General features: G+C 37.5%; 1 protein-coding gene and 1 long non-coding RNA gene across 4 annotated transcripts in view; one reads left to right on the forward strand and one right to left on the reverse strand.

The window, feature by feature from the left end:
• Nucleotides 1–5,092: 5,092 nt before the first annotated feature.
• Nucleotides 5,093–13,739, reverse strand: LOC139958421 (uncharacterized). The gene is made up of 3 exons (XR_011789782.1): nucleotides 13,601–13,739; nucleotides 12,656–12,763; nucleotides 5,093–6,341 (listed from the first exon to the last, which is right to left on the reverse strand). It is a non-coding gene; the product is annotated as an uncharacterized lncRNA (long non-coding RNA).
• Nucleotides 13,740–20,344: 6,605 nt separating this feature from the next.
• LOC139962930 (uncharacterized) overlaps nucleotides 20,345–27,651 on the forward strand; it is a 48,299-nt gene continuing 40,992 nt past the window's right edge. Inside the window, exons 1-3 of one of the 3 annotated variants that reach the window (XM_071963351.1) lie at nucleotides 20,345–20,496; nucleotides 22,837–22,965; nucleotides 27,069–27,446. In XM_071963351.1, the coding sequence (XP_071819452.1) occupies nucleotides 20,400–20,496; nucleotides 22,837–22,965; nucleotides 27,069–27,446 (604 nt within the window). In that variant the 5' untranslated portion in view covers nucleotides 20,345–20,399. The remainder of the gene's footprint in view (nucleotides 20,497–22,836; nucleotides 22,966–27,068; nucleotides 27,447–27,651) is intronic. The other 2 variants (XM_071963344.1, XM_071963359.1) reach the window with 2 other exon arrangements.

Genomic DNA, 27,651 nt, shown 5'->3' on the forward strand with positions numbered 1-27,651 from the left:
AACTTTTGAGGGCCAAACGTAGTGAATTTCCCACCACTGGTTTTCGTGAACAGCCTTTATCTACGATTCTTTTTAAATAAAACCAGAATGCTAAATTTATTGAAGTTTCGATGACTTCATTGCACTAAACTTCTGCTTGTTAACCAGATATAGCTGTTACAATAAAAATGACCCGAAACACTATGTTGATGTACAATTACACTATGGCATGATAAACACGGGTCAGTCTACTGTACGTGGCAATACACACCTCCACCAAAACAATAGGGGTCTTGTACTCAATGTGATGCATCCACACATCTAGTATGAGAAATATCCACGATTCCCATCATTAGATATCATGTAAAAGGGTTTTCAGGTGACCTCAAATGAGATTTGACCACACAAACAACAGGATTCTTGTACTCAATATAGCAAATCCATATACCATGTATAAAAAGTATCCATGGTTTCTACCATGAGAAATCATGTTTTAAAGCAGCGTTTTGCGTTTAGTCGCCGTTTTCCCACCCGTTTGACATGTCCATCGATATTTTTACCATGTATGCATCACAACACAGCAAACTTAGCCAAGTTTATCCCTGCCAAGAGCATTAATTGGCTAGTAATTAAGGATTTCTGTAGATAATGAGTAGCGTGTCTTGCGACAAATTCCTCATTAAAATTAATCGCATGCAGTTCCCGAAAACCAATAGTTTGAATTCAACCAATCAGTGAATAGCTACATGTTTTTGTATGCGCCGTTGCAGTAATCCGAAAGGTGCGTCGGTATCACAGCCATATACAGTGTACAAATATCAAGCACATGTTAGTGTACTGAGTTGCTTACGACGCCAGCAAAGTGAAAATTATTTACCTCATTATTCAATGACGTTCATAATATATAATATTCATATTATGGGCGGATTTATTGCGATCCTAACCGTCCCTAACGAATAATATATTCAAAAACCAACGTTTTAATGTTGTAAAGTTTTCGACTTATATTCCACCATTTGAAGTTAGATTTGAATAGATAAGCTAGTTATGTATGTCGTTATGGCATCGTGGGGTCAGTGAGGTTGAGAAAAATCATAGAAAAGGACGCAAAAAGCTGCTTTAAAGGTTTTCGGGCCTATTTGGCGACCGTGACTAAAAATCAACTTGTCAAAACGCAAAATTCACTCTCCACTATGATCGCTGTCCAAGGTTCCATAGTTTACAGATCTACAACATCAAAACTTTATATGAACAAAAGTTAGGCACTTAGGCCGATACATGGTGCTACGTAATTGCACATTGGCAAATTATGCTTCTGTGCAGTATGAAATTAAACTTTTTTTTCCACGAAAAGCAAGTGATGAACAAAGTAAAACATGACGCAGAATCATTAAATAAGCAACTAGGCTTACTGTAGTGTCTCAAACATCTGCAAAAATACCTATGAAGATAGCTTGGCTTCTGTTACATTAAGGCCCCTCTTTACTAGGCATAAACTGTGCAGTAGCTAAGTGTGCGCGAGTACAAAGCCGATACAGTACTTCACTGCTACTTTGAACTTGGTACTTGGTACTTTTCCCAATTATTTGTCTCGTCTTTTAGCTGCAGATTGGTGTGCGAAATATATCGCTATTACTTCATTACACTGCCTAAATCAAACCGATCTTTAACGCAATGAATATCTAAGGTTGAAAGAACATCTATCTTCCACTCGCAACTGGTGTTGAGTGAAAATCTTTGCAAAAAAAAAATCATGGCAGCGGTCACAGCAAACGTGTCTCAAAACTCCTTAAATGGACATAGAGCACTCTAGGCAGAGGTAGACGCCACCCAACCAAACAAATCTCTAGAGTAAGGCAAATATGTCACCAAAACAGAATTATTCTTCGATAAATTAGGTGACAAACGCCAACAGTGGAATTACGACCTTCCTTACCGGTTTCGAACCTCTGGACATACAATCAGCGTATATAGCCTAGTGGTTAGGGTGTCCGCATATAAAGCGAGAGGCCCGGGATCGAATCCCGGTAGAGTCTGGAAGTTTTTCCACTGATATGGATTTTCCAACTCACTACAATTTCAAAATAAAAAATTGGTAATTTTGTGTAAATTGTCAGATTCAAAGCACCAGGGGTGTACTCTGAACAATCATTATAACACTTGGATAATACGCCTTAATTAACAGTGTTACAAAACCAGTTTATATAAAGATCAACACACCAGAAAAAAAGGAAGTGATAAATTGTGATTCATGACAACTTAAAGTATCACCACTGGAGACATTTGATAGAACTTGGAGATTAATTTGCAAAATTACAACAATGTAACATTACAGAAGAGTGCATGAGACTACTTGTAAGTAGACAACAATGTACTGTGGCAGACTACTAACAATGCTGCAATACACGTTTATAGGCCTACATCTATGACGGTGCCTTGTAACTTTAATATTCTTCAACAAAGGCATGCACATCGTAAAATATTAGAAACTGCATGTTAATCATTGTTAAGCGACATATTAAATAAAAAGCCTATAACAATTTTCTTAGGGGGGCGGGGGGGGTGTGTTGATATTTTAGAGAGGTTATCTAGGCCTGTTTTCTCGTCCATCTTGACTTTTATTTTGCAAGTATGTATATATCTGGATCCACTTGGACAATCTGATACATCAATTGAAAGAGAAAGTACAGAGAAATATATAAGAATAAATATAAAGTTTAGGGAAGTTCTATCCAAAAATCGTTTTGCAGATGTAATGTGAGTGGGTTTTGATATATTTTCCAAGCACCTACATCATCAACTTATACACGTATTCTCTATACTGGTACTAAAGAAGAAAACGAATTTGACCTTCGATAGACTTGTAATCAGTTTCAAACTCTCTGTTGTACTTCATTCAGTTAAATATCTGTATGATGCCCACGATTTAAACTTTGGCCATTTTTTTGACACAATAAACAAACAAATATTCCTAACTTCGAAATAGTAATAAAAATATGTCAAAAATATTTACTAGAAAGATAAGTTCTGTCTTTCGCACCTGTCTTTAGACTGATGTGACTTAGGAATAACTTGTGAACAACTCTCCTGAGATGTTAACTCTGACCTTGTTCGGGAGGCAGAGGTAACACAATTGTTTGATAGCTTTTAGATGGAATGCAAATTACGATTCATTCGACTACAGGTGAACACCTTTAGCGTAATAGTTATCTTATTTATAGAAAAGTCTACAATAATGTTGACATCCAAAGCAAAACATGGATGACTAATAGGAAGATAACATCGATTGATATCTTTTGAAATTCTTGATGACATTTCACTTTGAAGCAGTCTCAAGTTTAATTTCACACACATGACGTATAAAGACAGATTAAATATTATTAATATAAATAAACGGAACATATCTACCCGCTAATATCTCAGAGACTGTAAAGGTATGTCCCTACTACTTCTATACTGAATCATAAGATATTCTTCAAAAGAGGATTTTCCATTAGTCAGATGTTCTAGCAGTACGGCTACCAATCAACGCGGTTGACAGAATTGTCGTGTTCGGTATACACCACAGAGACGGCAATTGCCCGGAAACCGTCAATATTTAAATATATATATATATATATATATATATATATATATATATATATATATATATATATATATATATATATATATATATATATATATATATATATAAAATGCGTATTGTTACATAAATAGGATCGTAAAACAATATCATCAATAAGAAAGTATAGCCAAAATTAGATCAGAATATATGCAGAAAGCGTAAATTTAAGTTTAACATATAATGATAGGCATAATGAGATAACCAACCATATAAATGTATATTTATGTATATATGTGTAGTATATAGTCATATCAAGAAGTTTAATGTAAGCTTTCACAGCTCTCTCTCTCTCACTTTCTTTCTTTATGATCTTACAATCACTTTATGCAGAAAATCCTGTTATCGGTGGAGCAGGAAACGGACAAGTCGTTCCTTTGTAGGCTACTGTGACTTTTCCGAGTCCTATTATTCTGACTGAATTATTAAAACCATAAGCCATGTACAGCATGAAATGCTATGTTAGATTTAAGGAGCGCTGGTGCGACTTCACGCAGATCTAAAGCTCATTGACACTATATAGCCTTGGTCAGTTTTAAGTAACTTGTTATTTTTTAATTATATCAATATTTTCTTTTTACAGTGAAATAGATATAAAAAGAAACACTACAAATTTAGGTAAACCATTTAAATGATTATGAAGTGATTCACTGATATTCCAGCTCTTTACCTAACACAATAACGAAAATGTAAAATGACACACACATGCTCCATGTTTAAAAATTGTATTTGAATAAAGTACTATTTCAATAGTAATATTCATGGAACAATTAATAACTGGCTAACATCATTCAAAATTTGAACAGGCATAATTGTACACAACAGTCATAGCTGCAACGCATATCTGTACCGCGCCGTAAAATAAATGGCGGCCTTCAATTCCCGGCGTCCTTGGAAATTAACATATAAGAGTCAAAATGATCAATTTTCCGTGTTACCGATCGAGTTACCCCATAATCCGTCCTAGTTTGACTTTATCCCTCGAAATTTCTATCAAAAGTCTAACGTTTTTTGAAGCCCCGAATTCATAGACCTGTTAATATACCTGTTAATTGGTCCTTTCGTCCATATACATGCCTACACTATCCTATCTTACTTATGATATACTTATACTTATGATATAGAAAGTCGTAATTTTGAGGAACGAGTCGAACTTTCGATTTATATAGTCATCGAAATTTAAGTTGAAGAAAATAGACCCATGTCAAGTGAACAGTTCAAAAAGTTAGATGAAAAGCAGAGATTTCGGTATTTCAGGATGACGCCCTCAAGAGAAAAAAAGAAAACAGACCTAGAGAAAAGGGAAACTTCAAGATAGAATTATCGAAATTTTGAGATAGAACACAATGTCCCAACTGCGCTACCGTATATAGCATCAACAAATTCTCTCCTATCCCGTTCTTTCCCCCTTCCCTCCCCTTCCCCTCCCTTCGATGCCCTTCCCTTCCCCTTCCCTCCCACAATTAGCTTCCTACCTATATTGAGTTATATTTATGTTTGGTACCAGACAGGCACTGCACAGATCACATGTGGTAGAATAATAATATTCGAAACATTTTCCTTCGCATTTTGGTTAAAGAAAGACACAACTTAGCCAAACTAGATACTGTATAATAATCTTTGATACATGGCAAGAAAAGGTCAAACTGTCATCGATGTATACTCCCAAGTACTCAGTTTTGTAGGGGTTTTTTAGGGGATTTTGATGGAAGGAGACTTTCATGCTTTATGATTTTGTTTTCAAAACACATTTCCTTTGATTCTGGGGTGTTGAGCAGTAAATTCTTGCGGTCACATGCTAGAACCAATTCATTTACAGAACAATGGATTAAAACAATGGATTATTTATCTTCGAGGCAGGAAATCTTATATATAAACAGTTTTCCACACACGAGGTATTTCACTGTTTTGAATCCTTTTCCTTCAAGATAGTTGTAAATATTGGTGCTCATTTGAAAAATATTTCAAAATCCAGCAAGAAATATTGTCTGACCCACACGCTACACATCTTTTTAATTTACTAAGTGTTTAACTTACAAGCCTGGCATCAAATACAAAACAGTCGTCTTAGGATTCAGGTAGACTTAACGACATGCCTCTGTTGCATGAGTGATTAAAACGTCCAAAATGGTCATTTAATACCTTCCCAAAGTCGCATCAATACTCTTTTTACCAATTTATGAATAATAATCAAATAAGCACGAGAAATTACTTTAAAGTTTCCGAAAAATTCACTTCGAATGTCCTGCACATATTTGTTTATTGCTCACTCGATCTTATTTCATAGACTATTATCTCCGTTCTCAATGGCTTTCTGTTTGTCGTACTCCAGTGTCTTAATCCGATTATCTAAGGGTATAGTCACCTCATCCTTTCGGTTGGTTCCCGTCGTAGTACACATCGTTACTTGCAAAATCAATGAACCCTGATATCACTGCCTTTGGTTCATTCTCAACACTATCATCGAGAAGTTCAGTTAACAGGTCCCTGTTTCCCTGAAGGAGACCCTCCGGAAACTCAGAATACGCAACCTCAACGACCAAGAAGCAGACAAGATCGAGGTGGCAGCAGACCGCATCTTCACCAACGCCAACATCAACAGATCCAAGATCTGCGATCTTGCCTGCTAATCCACCAACGGGTTCTTATTCCAACGCGATATCTCCTCCGTTACGTCCGTCTAGCCTCCGAATCCTTCCGCTCCCAAAACTCGCCCCTGGCTCGCTGAAGCGCCTTAAGGCTGAAACAATTTACAAGACATATCATATCATGGTCCATTATCTACTTTTGACTTCACATAGTGCTAAGCTCGAGAAATCTTGGTCTCAGCCCACTCTGAACAATTGCAAAATGTTACAAACTTTTGTAACATTATAGCTGTGTAATTCTGAATTGGAAGCAACGTACTGGATTACTTACTAAGTAGAACACAAAGTTTTTCCTTAACGTAATGAAGTGAATGTTGACAATTTATTGTGACGAAAATCAAATTTTGTTGATGGCTAATATGTATTTTTTGTTTAATTAAAGGAAAATTTGTACACACTGTATGTAATTTATCTTACCCATGAATTCCTGAAAAATCAAACGTGGGATTCCAAATTATAACCAGAAGCAGTTAGTAACAGACTTGTTATATGGATCATATTGTTATATGGCGGCATATTTGGTGGGTGACCTGTGTTCAGTTCCATTACAACTTGATAAAATAATCCAAGCGGGCTTACAAACCTTTGGGTACCAGCGATATCATATGTTTGGTCAAGAACGAAGGTATAGAGATGACAGAAATTATTTTGAATGTGCCGTTCCTAAGCGAGCTCGTGGGGTTGACTTAAAGGGTGTTACGGTACTATATGAGCATCTCAGTCAGCCATTGTTGACCACTCTCTCATGGTGGAAGGGTACATCATCATTCACAGCGAATAATCGTTGAACGAAACTTTAATGGACAGTTGTCCCCAAAAAAAACATTGTTTACAATGGACTAGCACGAACGATGAACCCTGTAACACTGGCCTGTAGATAGTGCTTTAAAAAAATCCGAAATGTGACGAGCGCCATCATAAGAGATAAATTGTAAATGTTTTTGGATTCGTCACACTCGCCTGCTAAAATACGTTTTCCTAACTCAAACGCATCTTTTGACTTCTGTTCTTCACGTGATTACCTTCCACAAGTTGTTTAACTGTAGTTCCCTCCTATTTAAGTAGAGATGAACTTGCTTTTAATACTATAGAAGGATTGTACCAAGACAGGAATAATACAGTTTTCAAACATACACTTGTTTCAGTGCTAACAAAAGTAATACTTCATGAAAACCCTACTAATACTTCCAAGTGTATATAGGGCGTACACTGATTGGTGGCATAGCGCTAGCATGTAACCCCCTTTCCATTGTTTTCGTGTAATCCAACATATTGACAAGTAAGAAAAGGAAAAAATCGGTGGTTAAACCTGTTACACAAAATACAAACAAGAGCGGCCTAATGTCAAGATTATGTCTTTGCCTTAACTTAGGATCGTTTCTAGTCTTAGTTATATACTACAGTGATGTAGAGGAGTCCAGTACATCGGAACCCAAGGTCGAGTTCAGATCCTATCAGTCCGAGTTCAAAGCAGGCCGAATATAGAGTACCCCAGTACCAGGGTCGAATACGCCAGTGAGTGCAGCTCCTCCGCTCCATAAATGTTCGAATGCACGATTGTAGTTATATGGTGGAAATGATAAGATCATTTTAAGGGGAGGGGGACACCTCTCTTCTTAAACCCCTTCTCAGTGCGGACATCAGCCAAGTGTGTTGTTATTCATCATAATATAATATTTCGAGAGGATAGAGTCTATATGGTCGAAAAGAGAGGGTATAGTCTATATGGTCGAAAGAGGGGGTAGAGTCTATATGGTTGAAAGAGAGTAGAGTCTATATGGTCGAAAGAGTGGGTAGAGTCTATATGGTCGAAAGAGGGGGTAGAGTCTATATGGTTGAAAGAGAGTAGAGTCTATGTGGTCGAAGAGAGGGTAGAGTCTATATGGTCGAAAGAGAGGGTAGAGTTTATATGGTCGAAAGAGAGGGTAGAGTCTATATGGTCGAAAGAGGGGGTAGAGTCTATATGGTTGAAAGAGAGTAGAGTCTATGTGGTCGAAAGAGAGGGTAGAGTCTATATGGTCGAAAGAGAGGGTAGAGTTTATATGGTCGAAAGAGAGGGTAGAGTCTATATGGTTGAAAGAGAGTAGAGTCTATGTGGTCGAAAGAGAGGGTAGAGTCTATATGGTTGAAAGAGAGTAGAGTCTATGTGGTCGAAAGAGAGAGTAGAGTCTATATGGTCGAAAGAGAGAGTAGAGTCTTTATGGTCGAAAGAGAGAGTAGAGTCTATATGGTCGAAAGAGAGAGTAGAGTCTATATGGTGTCACGAAGAGCCATATAAATACCAGCGTTAATTTTACTTAAATTTCTTGACTGGGGGATAGCATTATAGTTTGCATCGAAGCCCACTGGACAGATACAAAAAGCTCAAAGGCCACGGGAAACTCCTCTCTACCCTCCCTCCCCCTAAATTTCGAGTCACTCCCAGATTAATGTATGTCGTCCAGTTACATGTAGTTGTTGACAATTGACAATTCATGATCATGGACGTTAAATATGAATGTAAGAGACTGACTTCGGTCAGCTTGCGGCTTTGATAAGCCAATGAGGCTTCTTCGCGAGTTCCTGCTTGCAGGAGGATCTAAAATACATACAAATTTCGAATTCATATCAGAGGGTAAAACCTATATGGTGTCATGAACAGTAATAAAGCAATACATACGTTAATTAAATTTAAATTCCCCGTGACTCTTAACGTGGTGATATAAATTTGGCTTGCCCTCTTATACCACGAAGGCCGGTTACGCGCCTGTCAGACACCCTTTTTAATCGCTCACTTTTCTACCCCTAGGCAGATATTGAGTTATGCATTATTAAATCACAGTGGATAAAAAGATCCACCCATATTTATCCAACTATTTATGTTAATTTCAATTACACTAATATATCAACGATTTACTAAGCATAAGTGTAATCAACATGTAATATACAATCTTGGTTGAGTAGTCGTAGTCATCACTGAATGACCTTAAAAATATTAATTAAACTATTTAAACCAATTAAATTATTTAACAGTGAAGTAATTTGTTGCTTATCCCACATTCATTTAACATATTTACTTTGTTATAAACATAAATTATCCTATGGGTGGAAGCAACTGCATATCATTTGACATTTTCTTTAAAACTGATTTCCAATTGGTAATGTTTTAATAAGATGTAGAAAGCAGAATCAACTAACAGAAACCGATAACATTGCTTGCTCACACTTCGATCATTCGCTTACCTATTGATCACAAAGTTACGCATGAGATTGCATCACCTCGTGCAGACCGGTTATAAGACTATATATATTGACTGTTTAATAATATGTCATAGTGATTTGTCTATAATGACAGTATTGTAGTCATAAACAAGTTTTCCTGTATTCTTCGGCTCTCAACGTTTTGACAGTGAAGTGTGTTCGATGTTTCGGAGTTTTATGTACACTGCCCATTGTCGGTACTGTGTCCCCATCCATTTAGGTTACAAAATATGCTAAGTTTGTATCCATAACCTTGGTTTGTTGTGGCCGTTAAATTTAATTTTCTGTTGTTGCAGTGGCATAGCCAGAAGAGGGGCAGGGGAAGTGCCCCTCCTTCACACGCACAAACAGAAATATTCGGGGACGCAAAGGGGCAAAAAACAATTGGCAAAACAAATATAAATTGCTATGATTTATTATGATACAGGAATGATAGGCTACTTGTTTTTATAGCACGGTGTGATCTGCTTCTCATGTGGTCTTCCTCATTACCATACTAAGCATTGAACGAACTTGCTCTGAACAAGTTAACTTTGATTCAGTAATTGACACTTCTAGTCAATGATCCGTGTGTCGTATAACACTGGATTGTCGTCTTTAATAAAACAACATATCAATGTGTTTCATTGAGATAAGATATATATGCGTATAGCTACCCAAATGTACTATTATTGCAAATATTTGATATCGTTGATTATATAGAGGGCGGTAGCCACTTGGGGCATGGCAACACGTTCCTTTTCCCCTTCCGTAAATGTTCTTCAAATACTATAACACACGTTAACGAAGTCGTCACATCCTGATGTTCAGTATCTAATTACGACCGGCCCGGCAAGTGTCGTTTGCAACGAGAATCTTTTTTCATTTCTCGTCACTCGTATATGAACCGCAGATGTGGTAAACACGGAAAACCGCAAGCGAATGAAAAAAAACGAAAACGGGCAGGCCTTTGAAATTGAAACACCCATGGGTTGGTTATTAGAGCTAATATAAATACCAACGCAACGTATACACTTCTATACACACTCTTTTCTTTCCTTTCTTAATAAAGACTGGACAAGCTGCAAGCACCTCTCTTCATCTCATCGGACGATATGGGAGCGGAAGAAGAAGAGTCAATATTCCGGTGGCTGCATTCTTAATTCAATGCTGGACATTTTCTGCGCATATACGTCAAACTCACATCCTCATAGCATTTTTTTTTTAAACAAAGATGGGACTTTTTCCCCATGTTGGTGGTATTTTGTGAATCTATATGGCAACATCATGAGTTAATGATGTGTTCCAAGGACAAATCACCAAAACGAGTATGATAGAAGAGTTAACAACTTTTGAGGAACTTTTCCCATTATAATACACTACACCACCGAATGGGATGTACTCCATGGAAGAATCGAGGGCATAGCAAGTCAAAGGAATATATACTTTCAACCATATATCTTGAGTTAGCGACAAGATATAGAAATGGGATTTTCAACCAACCATGAGGAATATTTTCATTTCTATGAAAATGTCATCTTGTCTGCCACCAGAATATATCGTTAGCTAGAGGTGTACACTTTGTAAGCCGCCCCCACCCTTCACCCTCCCTTCCAAAATACTATTTAAAAATAATCATCATCATAAGCTGTGTTATTCAACCATACTTCAGTGCGAACTAACTTTCCATTGAAAATATGTGAGAACAGATGGAAATGATTCCTCTCAAACAATTGTGAGTAAACAATAGTTTCAGATATATACGAACTGATGTAATTATTAGAATGATCAGCGTTTCCTAAATTGATGTATTATACTTCTGAACAAGCTAACTATAATTCAATTAGCAGTTAGTTATACTTTTCAGCCATATCAAGACAAACAGAAAAGTAATGAAAACCGATTGCTTAAGGAGGGTGAACATGTATTTTTCTTTTTTATCGCAACATTCCTGAGAACAAGTTGATGTCATAAGCGGTCTCACTATTTATTCATCCCTCCATCTCCCAAACCATGTTCGGTGTAGCTCCTGGGACAAACCAAACTTCAACCCAAACCCGTCTAACAACCACTTATCTTGCTTGAATAATCAGTGCCATTTAAATCTCGGTAAACTATGCAAGTATATTTGTCTTGGCTTATATAATGTTCTCCCTCCACCTCCTCTCCAACTCCCTCTGTCTCCACCTCTCTCTCTCGAGGGTGCCCCGCAGAGTGCATTGTTCAAAGTACGCTAGGGTGACTTCCTTTGTCGAGATTTCTGTGTGACTTACGTAACTTGACGTTACTTTACCGATCTTTCACTTATCTCTAGATTTTAGAATTGCTAATAGACTCTTATCCAAAGGAACAGAAAAGGGTGAAAGCAGTGTTGTAAGGTTCAGTCAAAAGGAAGGACTAATCACCGACCTATAGCTGAGAGCAGAATTGCAAAGGCCTATAGGAATCTGTGTTGGTCGTTTGTCCCAAGGACTTGGAATAGATGGATTTCCTTATTAACGTTGATTGTGTCCCGTTGATTGTGTCCCGTTTATTGTGTCCCGTCTTTCGGCGGCGATGCATACAAATGTGATAATGCATGCCGGGTAATCACCGACCTAACTGAGAGCAGATATGGGAATGCCTACATAGGAAACTGTGTTGGTCGTTTGTACTAAGGACTTAAAGGAGATTGATTTCCTTATAATCGTGAAATGGAACAAAACATAAACTGATAGTCCGGGACATGCTAATAGTGAACAGAAATATCTGGAAAAGCACAAGTTAGAAGGAAATAAATAAATAAAGAGATTGTTGTCAGTTACTTACAATGAACCTCAAGTTATTTTTGTAATAACATTCCTGGATAGAACTCACTAAATGAGAGTGTAATTGATATCTCGAATTCAAGAAGAAAGCTGCTTGCATGTAACTTTGAAGAATATAAGCTGCATTCGAATCTGGAGAACAACAGAACTCCCAAACATGTACAGATTTTAATAAGTACATGAGATAAGATCCAGCCTTAAGATCCAGTCACTCCAAGATTAATGTATATATGTCGTCTAGTTACAGAGTTGTTCATAATCATGGACGTTAAATATGAATCTAAGAGATTGACTTCGGTCAGTTTGCGGCTTTTATAAGCCAATGATGGCTTCTTCGCGAGTTTCTGCTTGCAAAATACATACCGAACATACATACTTACCCTACATGTGATTTCCATATACTCCATTACATATGCCGTATGCCACAACAATTCAGACCAGGTGCACCCAGTGTTAAAATAGATCCACAAATATCCAAACCAAGAAAGCTAGAAAAATATGGGAACATTTTGTTGACGAGCAAAACCACAATAGTATGGCCATAATGTTGAAGGAATGATAAGATCTTTGAAAACCATGATTTATATACTGCTGTCCACCAAATATATCCTACAAATATGATGGATTCATGCAAAATCTTCACATATTTGCCATCTAAGAAATTAACACTAAATATCAATTTGTGCAACATAAATCTACGAATTGAATGGACTTGTTAAACTGAACTGGTTATAACCCCTGATAGAAAAGATCTTATAGTTAGATTAAAAAAATACAATCATATATTGTACGGAACGGTGATATTAATTCAAGGTCACAACCAAACACAAATGTTACTCTTAGGGGGTAAATTGTTGAGCAAAGTTCTGCTTTAAACAGGCATGGCAGATGTACCCTACATCGAATGGAGAGGATGGTTATAGCCCATATCAAAGAAACAATAACTATGTTTGTTAATTGATGTGAAGGATGAGGTAACCTACGAAGCTCTAGAGGGGTCAGGGTAAAACAAATTATTACGTACGTACGTAAAAATACTACGTACGGACGCAATAATTATCACGTACGTATACGTAATAACACTACGTACATACGCATTAATATTACGTCCGTACATATATTTATTACGTACGATCGTGATATGTATTACGTACATACGTGATAATCACTAGGTACGTACGTAATAAGTATCACGTACGTACGCAATAATATTACGTTCGTACGTAGTAACTATTACGTACGTACGTAATTATTACTACGTACGTACATAAAAGTAACTACGTACGTAATAATGATAACGAATGTAGGCCTGCGTTCATACTTACATGTTTTTGGTACGTCATATAGCCTATGTTCACACTTGTCTAACGTCAGCGAGACTACGTGATAGGCTAGCTGCGGGATACATCTTCATTTCAAAGATAGAGAGGGGATGGACTTGTTCGTATGTACTTTAAGCGCAGGCATACCTGTAGTTTTAGTCGAACGAACGTAACTTTTCTGTCTCCGGAATTTTTAGTCCGGCTCAATCGTTAATTTAAGCTTGACTTCAATGGTTGGGTGAGTGATTCGTACATTCGTACATTTTCCCAATTATTTATCTTGTCTTTTAGCTGCAGATTGGTGTGCGAAAAATATTGCTTTTACTCTACAACACTGCCTAAATCAAAGCGATCTTTTACGCATTAAAAATCTATTAGGTTGAAAGAGCATCGATATATCTTCCACTCGCAACCGGTGTCAAGTGAAAATCTTTGCAAAAAAATCATAGCAGCAACAACAACAAACTTGTCTCAAAACTCCTTAAATTGTTGATTTGCCAATTATGACTGATAGCATGTAGGAAATGCCTTAAGAAATGGTCGAATTGGGTCTATTTCCATACCAGAGAGAGAGGTTTGTCTTGGCATTTTAACTTGGCATTTTTATGTCGTAAATTCCAAACTGATCCCTGGATAGCTTATTTATTTCAAAGCGGCTTATGAAAAAGACCCTTACAGCCAACACAATCAGTCCTAATATCAGCCCTGGATTCCGATTTTTTTGTTCACTTTAAACGAAGAATATTTGCACTTTGCACCATAGTAATTTTTAGAGACTTTTCAGAATTTGATAATACACATGCGCACATCATATTTTTTTTTTTAGAGTCAAGTAGAATTAACTTTCCAAGGAAAAGAAGTTACCTCTTTACCTGATACTATACTTAAAATCCAGAGTGATTAAGTACCATAGAATAACGAGAATAATCTTAATGGATTACGTAATTTTTTCCAGACAATGAATAGTAGGTCCAAGGCTCCGTCCTTTATGTAGCGACAGCTTATCAAGGTTTGTCGGTTGCAATTTTCCCAGAGGTGATATGGGTGCCATTGGGTCACTAATCAACCGAGATTTCAATACCGTTCCGCCTTAACAACTTCGTCTGCCATCAAGTTAAGCCTGTTATATCACAACTTGAATAATATTTGCAGCTGAACAAATGAAAGAGGTTGTATTTCGTTAACAATATATAGCTTTTGCATTTGGCGTTTTATAATATGCGTTATGATAACTACATAACCTCTTTTACAATGATGAACCGGCTTTATATATGCTTAAAATCTCATTCATTCATACTTAGTACAGATTCCTAAATCCTATTGGTCCATTCAAAATGACCTTTTGAGATCTTCAACAAAAAAATCTTCTTCTCAAAATGGTGCATCCAAATATCAAATGTGAATTTCATCTACTATATACTTATAAGAAAAATGTACATTGAAGAAAAAAACAGCTGAAAGTTGTTCTTTCATATCAGAATTAATAATAGGATGCCCTACTTCATATTTCTGTAAAATACTGGATATTTAGGGGACAACATAGAGTTCCATGGATATATGCTAAAGTGACTCTTAACGGACCTGATATAGAAATTTGATTATTATTTATTCCATTTGCTTTTAATTATCAGAGATTCAGGAAGGACAGTGTATCAAGGTTACCATCGATATATTTAATCTCTATGTTCCACATTTTAGACTATTGAAGTTCGAAATTATGACGTATAACTTCACTGATCGTTGTCATCATGATAGCATCCCTAATATAATGTTCTCTCGCATTGACACGGCGATTTGTCACGTGTTTATGGTCGCCGGGTATCGATGTATTGCCAGCAATAAAGACAAGATAAATTCGGAAATGATATTGTGAATAAATCATATTCAAGAGTTTCGTCGTACCTTTTTTTTATTTATTTATTTTTTTATTTGTGAGAATATTACCTGCCCCACCTCTAAGTATCCGAGATTCAGACTTTTTTATGAAAAGTTAACAAAGAAATCTAACTGTATTATTTGAATTGAAACTTGACTTGTCATATTCTGTATTGTAACGGGTTTTAGCTTCAAATGTATTGATTAGAATAAAATATGGATGAAACCCGACGGTTAAAGAACCTATTTTTTCACTTTAGGCGAAATGGTTCCCGCTAGCATATAACTTAGAGATTACAGGACGTTGCCACATTAACAATAACAAAAACTACAATTTTGTCATTCTGATGGTGACATCTTATTACAAAAGGAAGATTTTTTGTCGAAAGCCCTACATAACATTTATTTATGAACATAATGGCTTTCACATACCGTCGAACAAAGATCACACAATTGCTTTTCGTCTCAGATTCTGCAACTTTAAGCCATATTATATATTATGAACATAGGCGTAGGAGCCTCATTTGATTTGGGGGGGGCTGTAACGACTTGCCCGAAAAATATAACCAACATTTTTTCGCGCGCTCCGCGCGCGTTCCACATGTTAATGTGCATATCATATAGGCATCCATCAGTGATTACATCACCTGCCAATAACATGAAATCATTTTCCATGTTATTACCCTTCCATATTGCCGTTAGAATTATTGGGGAAGTCGTTACAACAATAATGATAATACTAATAATATCAGTTTAACCATTGAAAAACACATTGCAAATTCTTCATCTTTCACTAGGTGCCAGTGGCGGAGCTATGTGGTATTGGTCAGGGTGGGGGGAGAGAATGGTCTGTAGGGGCGCTTTTGACACTATCTAAGTGGAGCGCCACCACAGGTTGGCGCGGAGCGTACAGAAATTTTTTGAGTAAAGTTACTCCCTAGATCGCCGGAAATGACCCTTTCCAGGCCTTGCTAATTTACAGATAAACGAAGAATAAATAGGTGTCATCGCCATTTGTCAGAAAATTGCACTAACAAAATGTGACAAATGTCAATAGGTATTTGAGAGCGCAATTAAAAAGTCAATAATCGCGAATAAGTAAAAAGTGGTAAAAAGCTGAAAGGGCGCCAGCAGTCCGTTTGAGTCCGTCAGGGGGGCACGCAAAATTCTCAGCATATTGCCCAAATTTTCACCAAAAAAAATTGGAAAAAAAATGCAAATTATTATTCTTTCAGTAGGTGCCCGAAAAAATTCTCAGCATATTGCCCGAATTTTCACCAAAATATTGAAAAACACATTGCAAATTATTATTCTTTCAGTAGATGCCCGAATAATTCTCAGCATATTGCCGAATTTTCACCAAAAAAAAATGAAAAACACATTGCAAATTATTATTCTTCCAGTAGGTGGCCGAAAAAGTCTAAGCATATTGCCCGAATTTTCACCAAAAAAATTGGTTGGGGGGCTGCAGCCCCCCCCCCCAGCCCCCCCGCCTCCTACGCCTATGATTATGAACACATCGGATAAAGCACCGGTGATCTGTTGTTAAGAATTTACAAATAAAATGCGTAATTTCAAAGTGCCCTGTTGTCGAAAATCACTCAGATACTGGAATGTGAGGTATGCATGGATGCACAGAGAAGTAATTTCATCGGAGAGGCTTGTTGTAACTTTGTGCCCCTCCCCCACAAACAGAATCAAAATTCCCAATTCACCTTTGAAGTCTGTGCTACAATACCCTCCTCCGATCCCATGCATATGATCCATACCAAAGACCGAGGGCGGTGATCTTCACTGTCTTTAGCTGTTCTGGACAAAAACGTAACATAGCTGTTCTTTATACCGCTGTTATTTATGTTAACTTTTATCGGATCTGGTCTGTCGATTCATAAAAGCAGTCGGGACCACCGAGGCATTACGTGTTTGCTTGCGTAAGGTTACACAACAATTCTATGCTGTCTGATCATCCTGGCAACAACCGCATCTGAATTATTGGCGCAATCGGCGGGCTACTTATTTGTATTGTTCAGGAATAGGTTGCTGAGAATAGGCTGCTGTTACCTAACATCGTACGTTGAAGCAAGACGCGAAATACAATAGCAGAAACAGGATGATCACCGACGCATGATTTGTGTAGTAACTATTCCTGGCTTCCAAGGGACACACCCCCATGTTGCTCATTAGACTTAACCTGGTCATGATCGTTCTGTTACAAGTCTCGATGTAACGGGGCCGGGGTTGAGAGGGATCAATTTGTGTGTTGTTCGGGCACAGACCCATGCTTCGTGTGACTATATATTAACAGATGTTTGTCATTAACTCACGTGATATGAATATTGTTATATTCGCAAATCATTCCTGTGTTGCAATGTTTGGTTACCAATTCTATTTTTCTGTGTGTGTGTGTGTGTGTTGCTCAGCCTAATTGTAATTGTAATTCCATTTAGAAGTGTAATAAACACGGCGTATTGTATCAACTTTTCTTAATAACAACTAGCAATTAGTCTTCGGGACAATGATCTGTACCGCTTCTATAAAAGCAGATATGTTAGTATACGTTGTCAACCTTATCACTATAAATGACAAAACTAAACCATGCACAAATCTGTCATCATAGGCATAGGAGCCCAATTTTATTTAGGGTGTGTGGTGGGTGTGGGGTGGGTGTGGGGTGGGTGTGGGGGAGCTGTAACGACTTGCCCGAAAATATAACCAATTTTTTGTACGCTCTCCGCGCGCGTTCAACATCTTTATGTGCATATCATATAAGAATGCATCGGTGTTATTACATCGCATGCCAATTACATACAATCATTTGCCGTGTTATTACCCTTCTATATTATTGGTTACAATTTTTCGGGAAGTCGTTACAATAATTATGATAATAATAATAATATAAGTTTAACCATTGAAAAAAACACATTGAAATTTATTTTTCTTTCAGTAGGTGCCCAACATATTGCCCGAATTTTCACAAAAATATTTGGTTCGCCTCCTACGCCTATGTCTGTCATACAAACAAAAAATACAGACAGACAGACACGCTCTAGAGCGGCGTTAACGGTGAGATTAAACCAAATGGCGAAAAACAAAAGTCAGTATCAATGCCAAAGCTTATGAGATCAGTTGTCTCGTTTATATTACATCATCTTATTTACCGTGTTTTTCTATTCTCTTTAAATCTCTTTAAATCCCTATAGCTTTTACTAAATCCATGGCTATCCTCAAAGTTAGTGAACCATAAAGCTCGCAGACATACATCACTTTGGAGTTCAACATATAATAGGGTTACCGTATAGAAAAGAGAGCCCTTCTTAACTTTCTGCCACCTCTACTTCATCGAAGGATTTAACTCAAGCCTAGATTACAGAGGCATCGAACCTTGCCCTCCCCTGTTATCAAGTACCCTCCCATTCATTTACTCTATCAATGATTGGTACGTATTCGGTTTTACGCTAAAAACACACCATCGGATGATAGGTCAGTTCCGACCCAAGAGGACTGGAGCTGGATCTTGGTGAAAAACATTTTCTCTGGGCAACAAGATTATTATATAATTCAAAGTATGAATTCTGTCAATCTTCATTGACATTCTGTGAAAACATCTCAGAGACATGTGGCATCCTATGATGACCTAGTGTTAACTTATAAAATGAGCACCTCGGTTCACGGTTTGATAACAATTAGTACTATTTTATATATATATATATATATATATATATATATATATATATATATATATATATATATATATATATAGCTTTAACGTAAGAATCCGATTTTTTTAAATAGAAATGTTGATGTTTCATGTGGAAATATTGATGTATTATCTAAAACTTTCTAGTTTTCTAGTTCGAAGTTAAATTGAGACGTGTTTCGTCGAACTTGTGACGCTTTAGTATTTGACGTTGTTCACATGTATGATCTACAATTTCGTATCTCGTGTCGAAATTTTGATGTTCTACATAACAAGTTTACATGTTTTTTATTAAATATTGACCCAATAATTTGACGGATTATGAAAGTAAAAATGGTCATATGTTCAAAGCTCGGTGTTAGCATATGTGATGCTTGAATTACGATTATCGGTTATGGAAAATTCGAGTCTTTTAATAGGGGTTAACAGATATTTTTGTCGAGCAGTCATCGAACCTGACTATACAGCAGATAGTTGAAATTCTCTTCCACTACTTTTCCACACCTTTTCTTTCAGCCACACCTATTCTCTCCCACACCTTTTCAATGTGCTACATATATGATGCAGTTTGTATTATGCAATCCTGGCATCCCAGTAGCGTCCCTATTAAGTTGAACCCACTTGATGGATCGCTGATTACAAGAATATCCCACCCATGTATCATGCTCCTTAAGCCCAAAGAGTGGTAACTTCATGCGTGAGTTTTATAAAGGAAAACTGCTGGTTGAAGCTGATGTGAGTTTAAATGGATGATTACTTATCGATTCAGCCGGCGATTAGGCTTTGCACTAAACTTACAGCTCACAGTATTGAATAATGTATTTGATATTTCCTTGTACAACTTTATGTGCAGTATCACAATCCTAGATGACTCAACGTGTAACTACGAATTCCTTTACCCAGCGCTTGGGTGGGGATTGATCGATTTGACTAAACCCATCATCCTGGTTTCAGTGGCCGATTCGGCCCGGAGAGCAGACTGAATAGAGGAGTTTGTTCTGACAACAATAGCCAAGTCCTCATCGAGCTATCCTCTCAGCTTAGCGTCTGAATACATCAATGGGGTTAACCCGCTCTCACTAAAACGTCAACAGTAGCCTATTTAAATAACAATCGAATTATGCAAAGCCCTCTTAGCGTGCTTTAAATTTTTCTTTCAGACGTTACAGGAGTGGTTAGTCTAAAATCTCTCGTGAACGAGTGAAGCTGTGCCTTGCAAGACGAGGGTAAATGTACAGACTCGAACGAGGTGGAACCAAAATGGCCACCTCACTCAGGCTTTTCGCCTTCATCACAATAACGATTTTTGGATTAAGTCTGGCACAAGGTAGGTTCACCTCATCAAAACCGTTTGATTTGTTGTGCCCGGGTTCTATCCTTTGTTAATTTTCTTAAAAGTACCTCATCAAAAATATATTCCCATCTCAACGTCAATGACTTGTTAAAAATGAAATTACAAAGTTTATAAAACAGGCTGAATTGCTGAGGGTTGTTTAACTTGACGTATGTACTTTTACTCAGCGGAATTAATGTTTCACGTCTTGATCTGTTGCCATTATTGAAATGGGAATTAAAAATAACTTCGATTTATCGAAATCCTTTCTGGAAAGATGTGTTTCAGTCAGCCTTTTGTTTCTTTAATAATTTAAGCCATCCTGACTCTTTAAATGATGATAATTTAATTCTTAGCCAGCCAATTTGGAACAATAGCTCTATTTTGGTTGATAATAAGCCTGTATGCTATCGCCACTGGATTCATGAAGGAATTATTTTTATCAATGATTTGATCAATGAGAAAGGTTCTTTTTATAATTTTGACCTCTTTGTTAAAGTTTTTCTGTTGCGTGTAAATTTCTTGAATATTACAGTATAAACGATAAAGATCCTTATTTTGTTTTAAATACCGATCATAGCTTGATAATCCAGTAAATAGTTTTGTTAATGTCACACCTTGTGACCGTACAGGTAGCTTGTACTGTAAGTCTGTCTAAGACAAAATGTTGAACTCGACAGACTTTAAACATAAATATTATTCAAAATGTTGTGAGACCCCGAGCGTTTTAGAGGATTCTTGGTCTGTATAAGCTCAGTTCCATTTCTTTGTACAAATGACGTACAGCTAAGGTGGTTTCAATATAGAATACTTCACAGGATTATCCCGGCTAATAAATATCTTAATATTATAAATGTCATCACGTGATTCCTTCATGCAAAGCATATGATTCGAAACAATGTAAATAAAAGTTCACTTTAAGCTTGTTTAATTAGAATATAGTCTTTGTACTTTTTTTGCCATTGACACGGAAATAATTCAATATATGTTTTCTTGATTGTGGGTTTTTAGAATGATTTGGAAGTTTTTACATTATAGAAATAAAAAAAATAATAAAAAATCGGCGTTTTTCCATAACTTATTGATTTCACGGTACACATAATTGTAATCTAAGGTATCTTACCAACTGGAGCACGGTCACCCCAGACGACAACTGAGTCTGTGACCCTAGGAGTAGCAATTCTGCCTCATCTCTGATCTCTCAAGTAATAAACAACAGTATGTTTTCTTTACCAGAAACCAAAAATGTAACCTCATATATATCCAATGCTAGGCCACAAGACCCCCATTTTTGTCGCTTTTTACAAAATCCGACTCCACGTGCCCAGAAATTCTTAGAGTGGGGTAAACTACCAGCCATCAAAAACACAGAAGTTGCAACTTTCTTTGAATTTCTACTGTTCGATTAATCCTGTTTCCGTTACTTCTTCGGATGCTATCCAAAAGCTTTTCCTGGGATTGACAACTTAACAATGCCGGCCAAATGCTTAGACGTTTTGACTTGCTCACTTTGGAACCACATGGCTTTAATGGCTTTTCGAATATTTATTTAAGCACTTGTTTTCCCAAAATTCCTACTAATATAACTCCTTGTACTGGTAATTGCTATAAATAATTAAGATTCCAACTCATAATTGCTTTTCGATCCATCCATTCTTTTTGGTCCCATAAACACCTTACCATCGGGCCGCAACCACCATTATTGTCCTGGTGGCTATATAAGATGTTATTTCGTCAAGGAGGAGGGTATCCCTCCCCATTGACAAAATGTGGATGCTTCTTCGATGCAAATGGTGTAATATTTTTTCAGCTTTTGAAACAGACTAGGAAGTACCGCACATATCTACTATACACTATATGCTTGTTTGTAATATTGTGCCAGTATAGGGGGAGGGGAGGGTGGGGGCGGTGATCACTCTTGACATTACTCTTGGTACCCACCCCGATGTTTGCGCCCTTGCTCGACATGATGTGATTTGTACAACATTTTGAGTGACACCTTTGGACAGACTAGTGGAACATGTTAACCCACCTCTAGGACTCATAACTGGTTTCTCTCTCTACTGAATATTCAAGCCGCTAATCATCAATCCTCCCTTTGAAAATTTACTGAGACGGCACATGTACAGTACTTCTGAACACTAGCATGAATTCGTACTGACGTACACTCCTTCCCTTCTCTCCCTCCCCCCTCCCCTCTTCCCCCCCCCCCAATCCTCTTAATCTGGAGGAAGGAAAACTGCATGGTGTCCTTCAAAGTTTATACTGCTTGACTTATGGAAACATCCATAAACCAACATGTCTCGTGTCCTTATTTTCATGTATTTACTCCAGAATGTGCCGTAAATCAATGTCCTGGAGGTGAGACGTGCTTCGATCGAAATGTTGACGCTCAACCAAGCTTTGTATGTGAATGTGATGCACCTACCGAAATGGGTTACAACTGTCTGACTCCCACTGCAGGTAGGTTTTTATGTTTTAATGTTTTTAAGAATATGAATATAAACTTATGAAGAACATACGCTTGGGCGAAATCATGTGTAATGCGTATGTTTTCAACGGAGAGATAAAGACGCATAGATGTCCATCAACTACAACACTACATGATATTGTAACGGCCATATTGTTGTTAGTATGGAAAGCAATTTGCAACTGATTGTGGTGATAATCAGCTGCAAACGAAGCAATGAAGTATGAATATGTACAAGTATGTCAATATTCCACGAGATGTCTGTGTGTGTGTTGGGGGGGGGGGCAGGGTGCGGGTGATATGTTGACCAGCTTCTGCAATCAAAACTAAACCTCTCAAGCGCCATAGCCGCGAACACCACCCTCTAGAAACAATGTTGTGTCGACATTTTGTCCAAACAAAAACGAAATATATTCCAGTAAAATTTAAACTTGTTGAGATAACCGGCAACATGTTTGGATGAAATGTCCATTTCTGGGTGTACTGCCCTTTCCCCACTAAATATAATTCAGACCAACATGTACCGTATGTCCGTAAGATTGAGATCGGTTTCTTGAACAAAACCAACTGTAGACTGAATTACAGCGCCATATGATATACATAGCCAGCTATTGATAATCCTTATTACTTTTTGGGGGAGTGTGAAGTTAACTACAGCAGTGCTAACTAAACACTTTGGTGCTTCTGGAGGTACCATGTGGTTGGACCACCTCCGTGGACACCACCTCCATCTATAGTTTTTACTTAGTTTCCCTTGCGGGATGAAAATTGACCTCCCACATCGGCCAATGGGATGATCCGGTATAACGATACTTTGAGATGGACCATTATAATAATCTATTCTTGTTGAACTCCAACAGTATTTGACAAGTACAACCTTTCTGGTAATTCATCGGAGCTAGCTTGCAGTCAAGGCTGTCCTTGACCTAATCTCGAATGGGGTGGGGTCGTGGGGGGGGGGAACCTCTTCTTTTGTCGCATAGTGTTATATATGTGACCCTGTTCTGTTGTAGAATCATTGTTCAACCAGTAGCATTTGTCTGGTACCATGTAAGTGCTACCCGGACATCCACAGTTGCACCATTGGAAAAGTGAAGCTTATCAATCCCAGATAGTGAACTGTCGAGAATTCTGTCCTATAACTTTAGTTTCAGTTAACTTAAGAATTCTATTTTATGGACTTTCACACAAGGAAGAATCCAATTAAGGATTTAAAATGAGCGACGTTTCTTTTGTCAATGTGTAAAAGTAATGATTTCGCTGGTAGTCATCTCGCAGTTTCCTTTGCATAAGCATAAAGTATTGTCAAATAAATAACCTCTTTTGTATATATGTTCGTCATTCTCTACAGGTGTTTCCGTGAGTTAGTCCACTGCAGAACCTTTCATAAATATATATCTTTCCGTTTATGAGTAGCAATGTTTGTGCATAACAAGGATCGAGTTAATAACAAGACACATATACGATTACCAGCTAAATTTATCGTCTTGCGATGTTGGTTTAACTTGGTAGTAATGTATTGTTTGTGATATGGTTTGTTTGTATTGACGTAAAACTCAGTCATTATGGACGTTCCATAGTATAATAATAAATTAATTTTACTAAATGTCCCAAATTCGATACTCAATCCTGAATGTTGCACATTTCATAAGGCTTTGCTTTGTTCTTATTTCAAAACCAATTTTGGAAGAGTTGCTTACATAATGTGAAAACGTGAATCAATTGTACGGTTGTCATTGTTATTTAAAGGTATGCTGTATTGGCCCTAAATATGCTAGATATTCAAATGTGGTCACCTTTGGTCAAAAATTCTGATTTTATTACAACCTTCGAGGAAACTTTATCACTGGGACATTCAGTCATCTTGTGTGCTCCTTAACAATATCCGTGAACAATTTGGAGTGTACAGACCTCCAGGAATGTACTTTTTGAAAACTTAGCAGTTATAGCATGCAATAATTTGGGGCCTATACTGACTACCATTAAACAGTTACTAACACAATGCGATTACGTCATTTAAAGGGTGTGAAGACTCGCGCAAAAAGAAACGTCTAATGCCGGTAATCTGACCTAGTTTCGAATGAGGTGTAACAGAAGTGTTGGACACACACCATCGATCTCAGAAAATACACACACTGCTTGCTACCTTCGGTAATTAGACACTAGGGCACAGTCAGTACATGCAGCTATACGGCCACTACCCACAACACAGTGTAAATAGCAGAGATAAAAGATAACATTAAGGTATCAGGTTTCATTTTGTACCGACACGAACAAAACGTCACTTGCAAGCAACGGAAAGTTAACTTTTTCAGATGGCCGCACTCGGTTTGGGGCGAGTCTTCGGTGCCTTTGTGAGCTTGTGTGAAATTTAGTGATGTTTCGCACAGGCATCCTGCATTATAAGTTTAGGCCTGAAACTCCCGTGTAATTACAAGCTTGCGAAACTGCAACTATATGTTGCCTAGCTGTCCGTGTCTGTATTATAAATTGTTCGTTCTAATACGCAATAACTGGTGATGGTTTTGTATTAAAATATTGAGAATGATTAACTTTTTCAGGAATGGAACCACTCATTGTTATTGAAACACCAAAGATGTTGTCACGCAAAATATGCTATCAACCCATGTAGGCTAATTTCCGTTACAAGTTCTATAAAGACATTATGTAATTCCACTAATTTCGGCGAGTCTCGCATCCGAGTGTCTCGATTCTAACGCGTTTTTGGGCTGAGTTTTTCTCTAAGTATGTCCGTCAGGCACTGGAAACGTATCGCTTCTTGCTATGTATATCCTTCTCAGAAACGAATAGAATAGACCTTGTTGGTCAACCTGCATATATCAATATTAACCGGGAGTAGCCTACGGAGAGCGGTGAGGCTATCTATTAAGGGATATTATATAGTTCTCTTACTCCTCTCTCTCCTGTCTCCTCCCAAACCGGAATATTGGCATAACGACCCTCGGTACCATTTGGTATAACCGCCACAGCCATGTAATGCCGGATAAAATAGTACTAGTTACTCATGTTCCCAATATAAACTCTGTTGGGCATTCGGCGACGGTGGTTAAGGGAAACGTGATTTTGCTATACCAGGAAGTTGTTATGGTTCAACTTCAACGGTAAATGTGTCGTTAAAGTACTATCATCAGTTAACGGCGTTTCAGGCTTCAATGTTTTGCGTGACACCACCATCGCTTTGAATGGTTTACGTAAAAGCATGGAGCTATATGTCATAGCTCCACGGTAAAAGTAACCAAGAGTCAACTCACATTCTGTATATACCGTATCAGTGACAGTGACGTATATATACATCAGTGCCAGTGACGTAATATACCTCACTACGTCACCATTACGGTGTACTCTCTACCAAAGACGGTGTCCTTCGGGTGAACTATATTTGCTCTCTATAATTAATAAGGAATAATGCGTTAGGATGATGGGATTTCATCATCGATTTGTCATGACAACCAAAAAGTTGCAGAAACTTAGGTCAACCCGCGGCTCATCATTGTCTAACTGGGCCGTGGACTGCATGATACAAGCAATCAACGATGGTGTCATAGATAAAGTCGGAGACCTACATTACGTGAGGCCTAAGCATACTGTTCGCTCTCACTTCTCTGTGTAATGCAAACTAAAGACCTTGCTAGCCTAGGCCTTCTGACAAGGTAAACTGTGCATAACTCTTCCATGTTGGGTATGCTTTGAAAGGGCATGCGTTACGCACTCCAACACCGTTCTCAATAGCAGATTTACACTTTAGTTATATATATATGCGTGAAAGCAAGCCACAGTGTTCGGTGGACTGACGCATTCATCGCTTCTGTAAGTTAACAGATATAGTCAATTTGTGAAATTCGGCTACCTGTGGAACTACTGCATTACATTAGGCTACGAATTAGAGAATTAAACAATTTTAACTTCGAAGGGTCTACTTTAAACGAAAATATTTTCATTTTTGGACCATCAATAAAGTAATGTGAAACATTTCCTTTGTACATAAATTAGTCAATGCAGTATAGCATGTGATTGTGTGTAGGAAAAAAATATTTTATATGATAATTTATCAATCATTTGCCTTTTCTTTCATTAGATATTGATGAAATATTCACCTGTTATGGATCAGGATGTGAAACTGGATCATTTTCAAGCCCTGGATGGCCTACTGAAGTTTATTCCTCCAGGTATGGTGGTTTGTACCTTCTTTACATACCAGGTGCGCAGAGGATCGATTTCACCTTTAACAGCCCTTTTGCCATCGAAAGTCTGAAAGATGAATTGTATGTTGGTCCCGGCTTGAGTTTCACCCAATCGCAGTTGGATGGTCTAACTGTTCCAAATGACCATTATTTCTTCGAGGGCTCCAATATACCAGCAGGCTTTAGCATAGAGTCAGACACTGTGTGGATGGCATTTTTGACCGACAAAAATGTCCAGCTGACTGGATTCCAGATTCAATGGTCTTCCTTCGGTAGGTTTAGCAGTTTGCAAATAACCTATAAGATTAAATGTCTCACTTGAAATGTTTACGATAATTATAAACTTTGCGGTTTTCATCGTTGACTGTGTTTGTATATATGATCCATGTCCTATAAATATAATATCTCAAGATGGCTGAACCGCATACTTAGTCAGCTGATGAACCACATAACTTTGAGAACCCAAGTATAGGTATA

Source organism: Apostichopus japonicus, chromosome 3, assembly GCF_037975245.1.
Source record: "Apostichopus japonicus isolate 1M-3 chromosome 3, ASM3797524v1, whole genome shotgun sequence".
NCBI lineage: Eukaryota > Metazoa > Echinodermata > Holothuroidea > Aspidochirotida > Stichopodidae > Apostichopus > Apostichopus japonicus.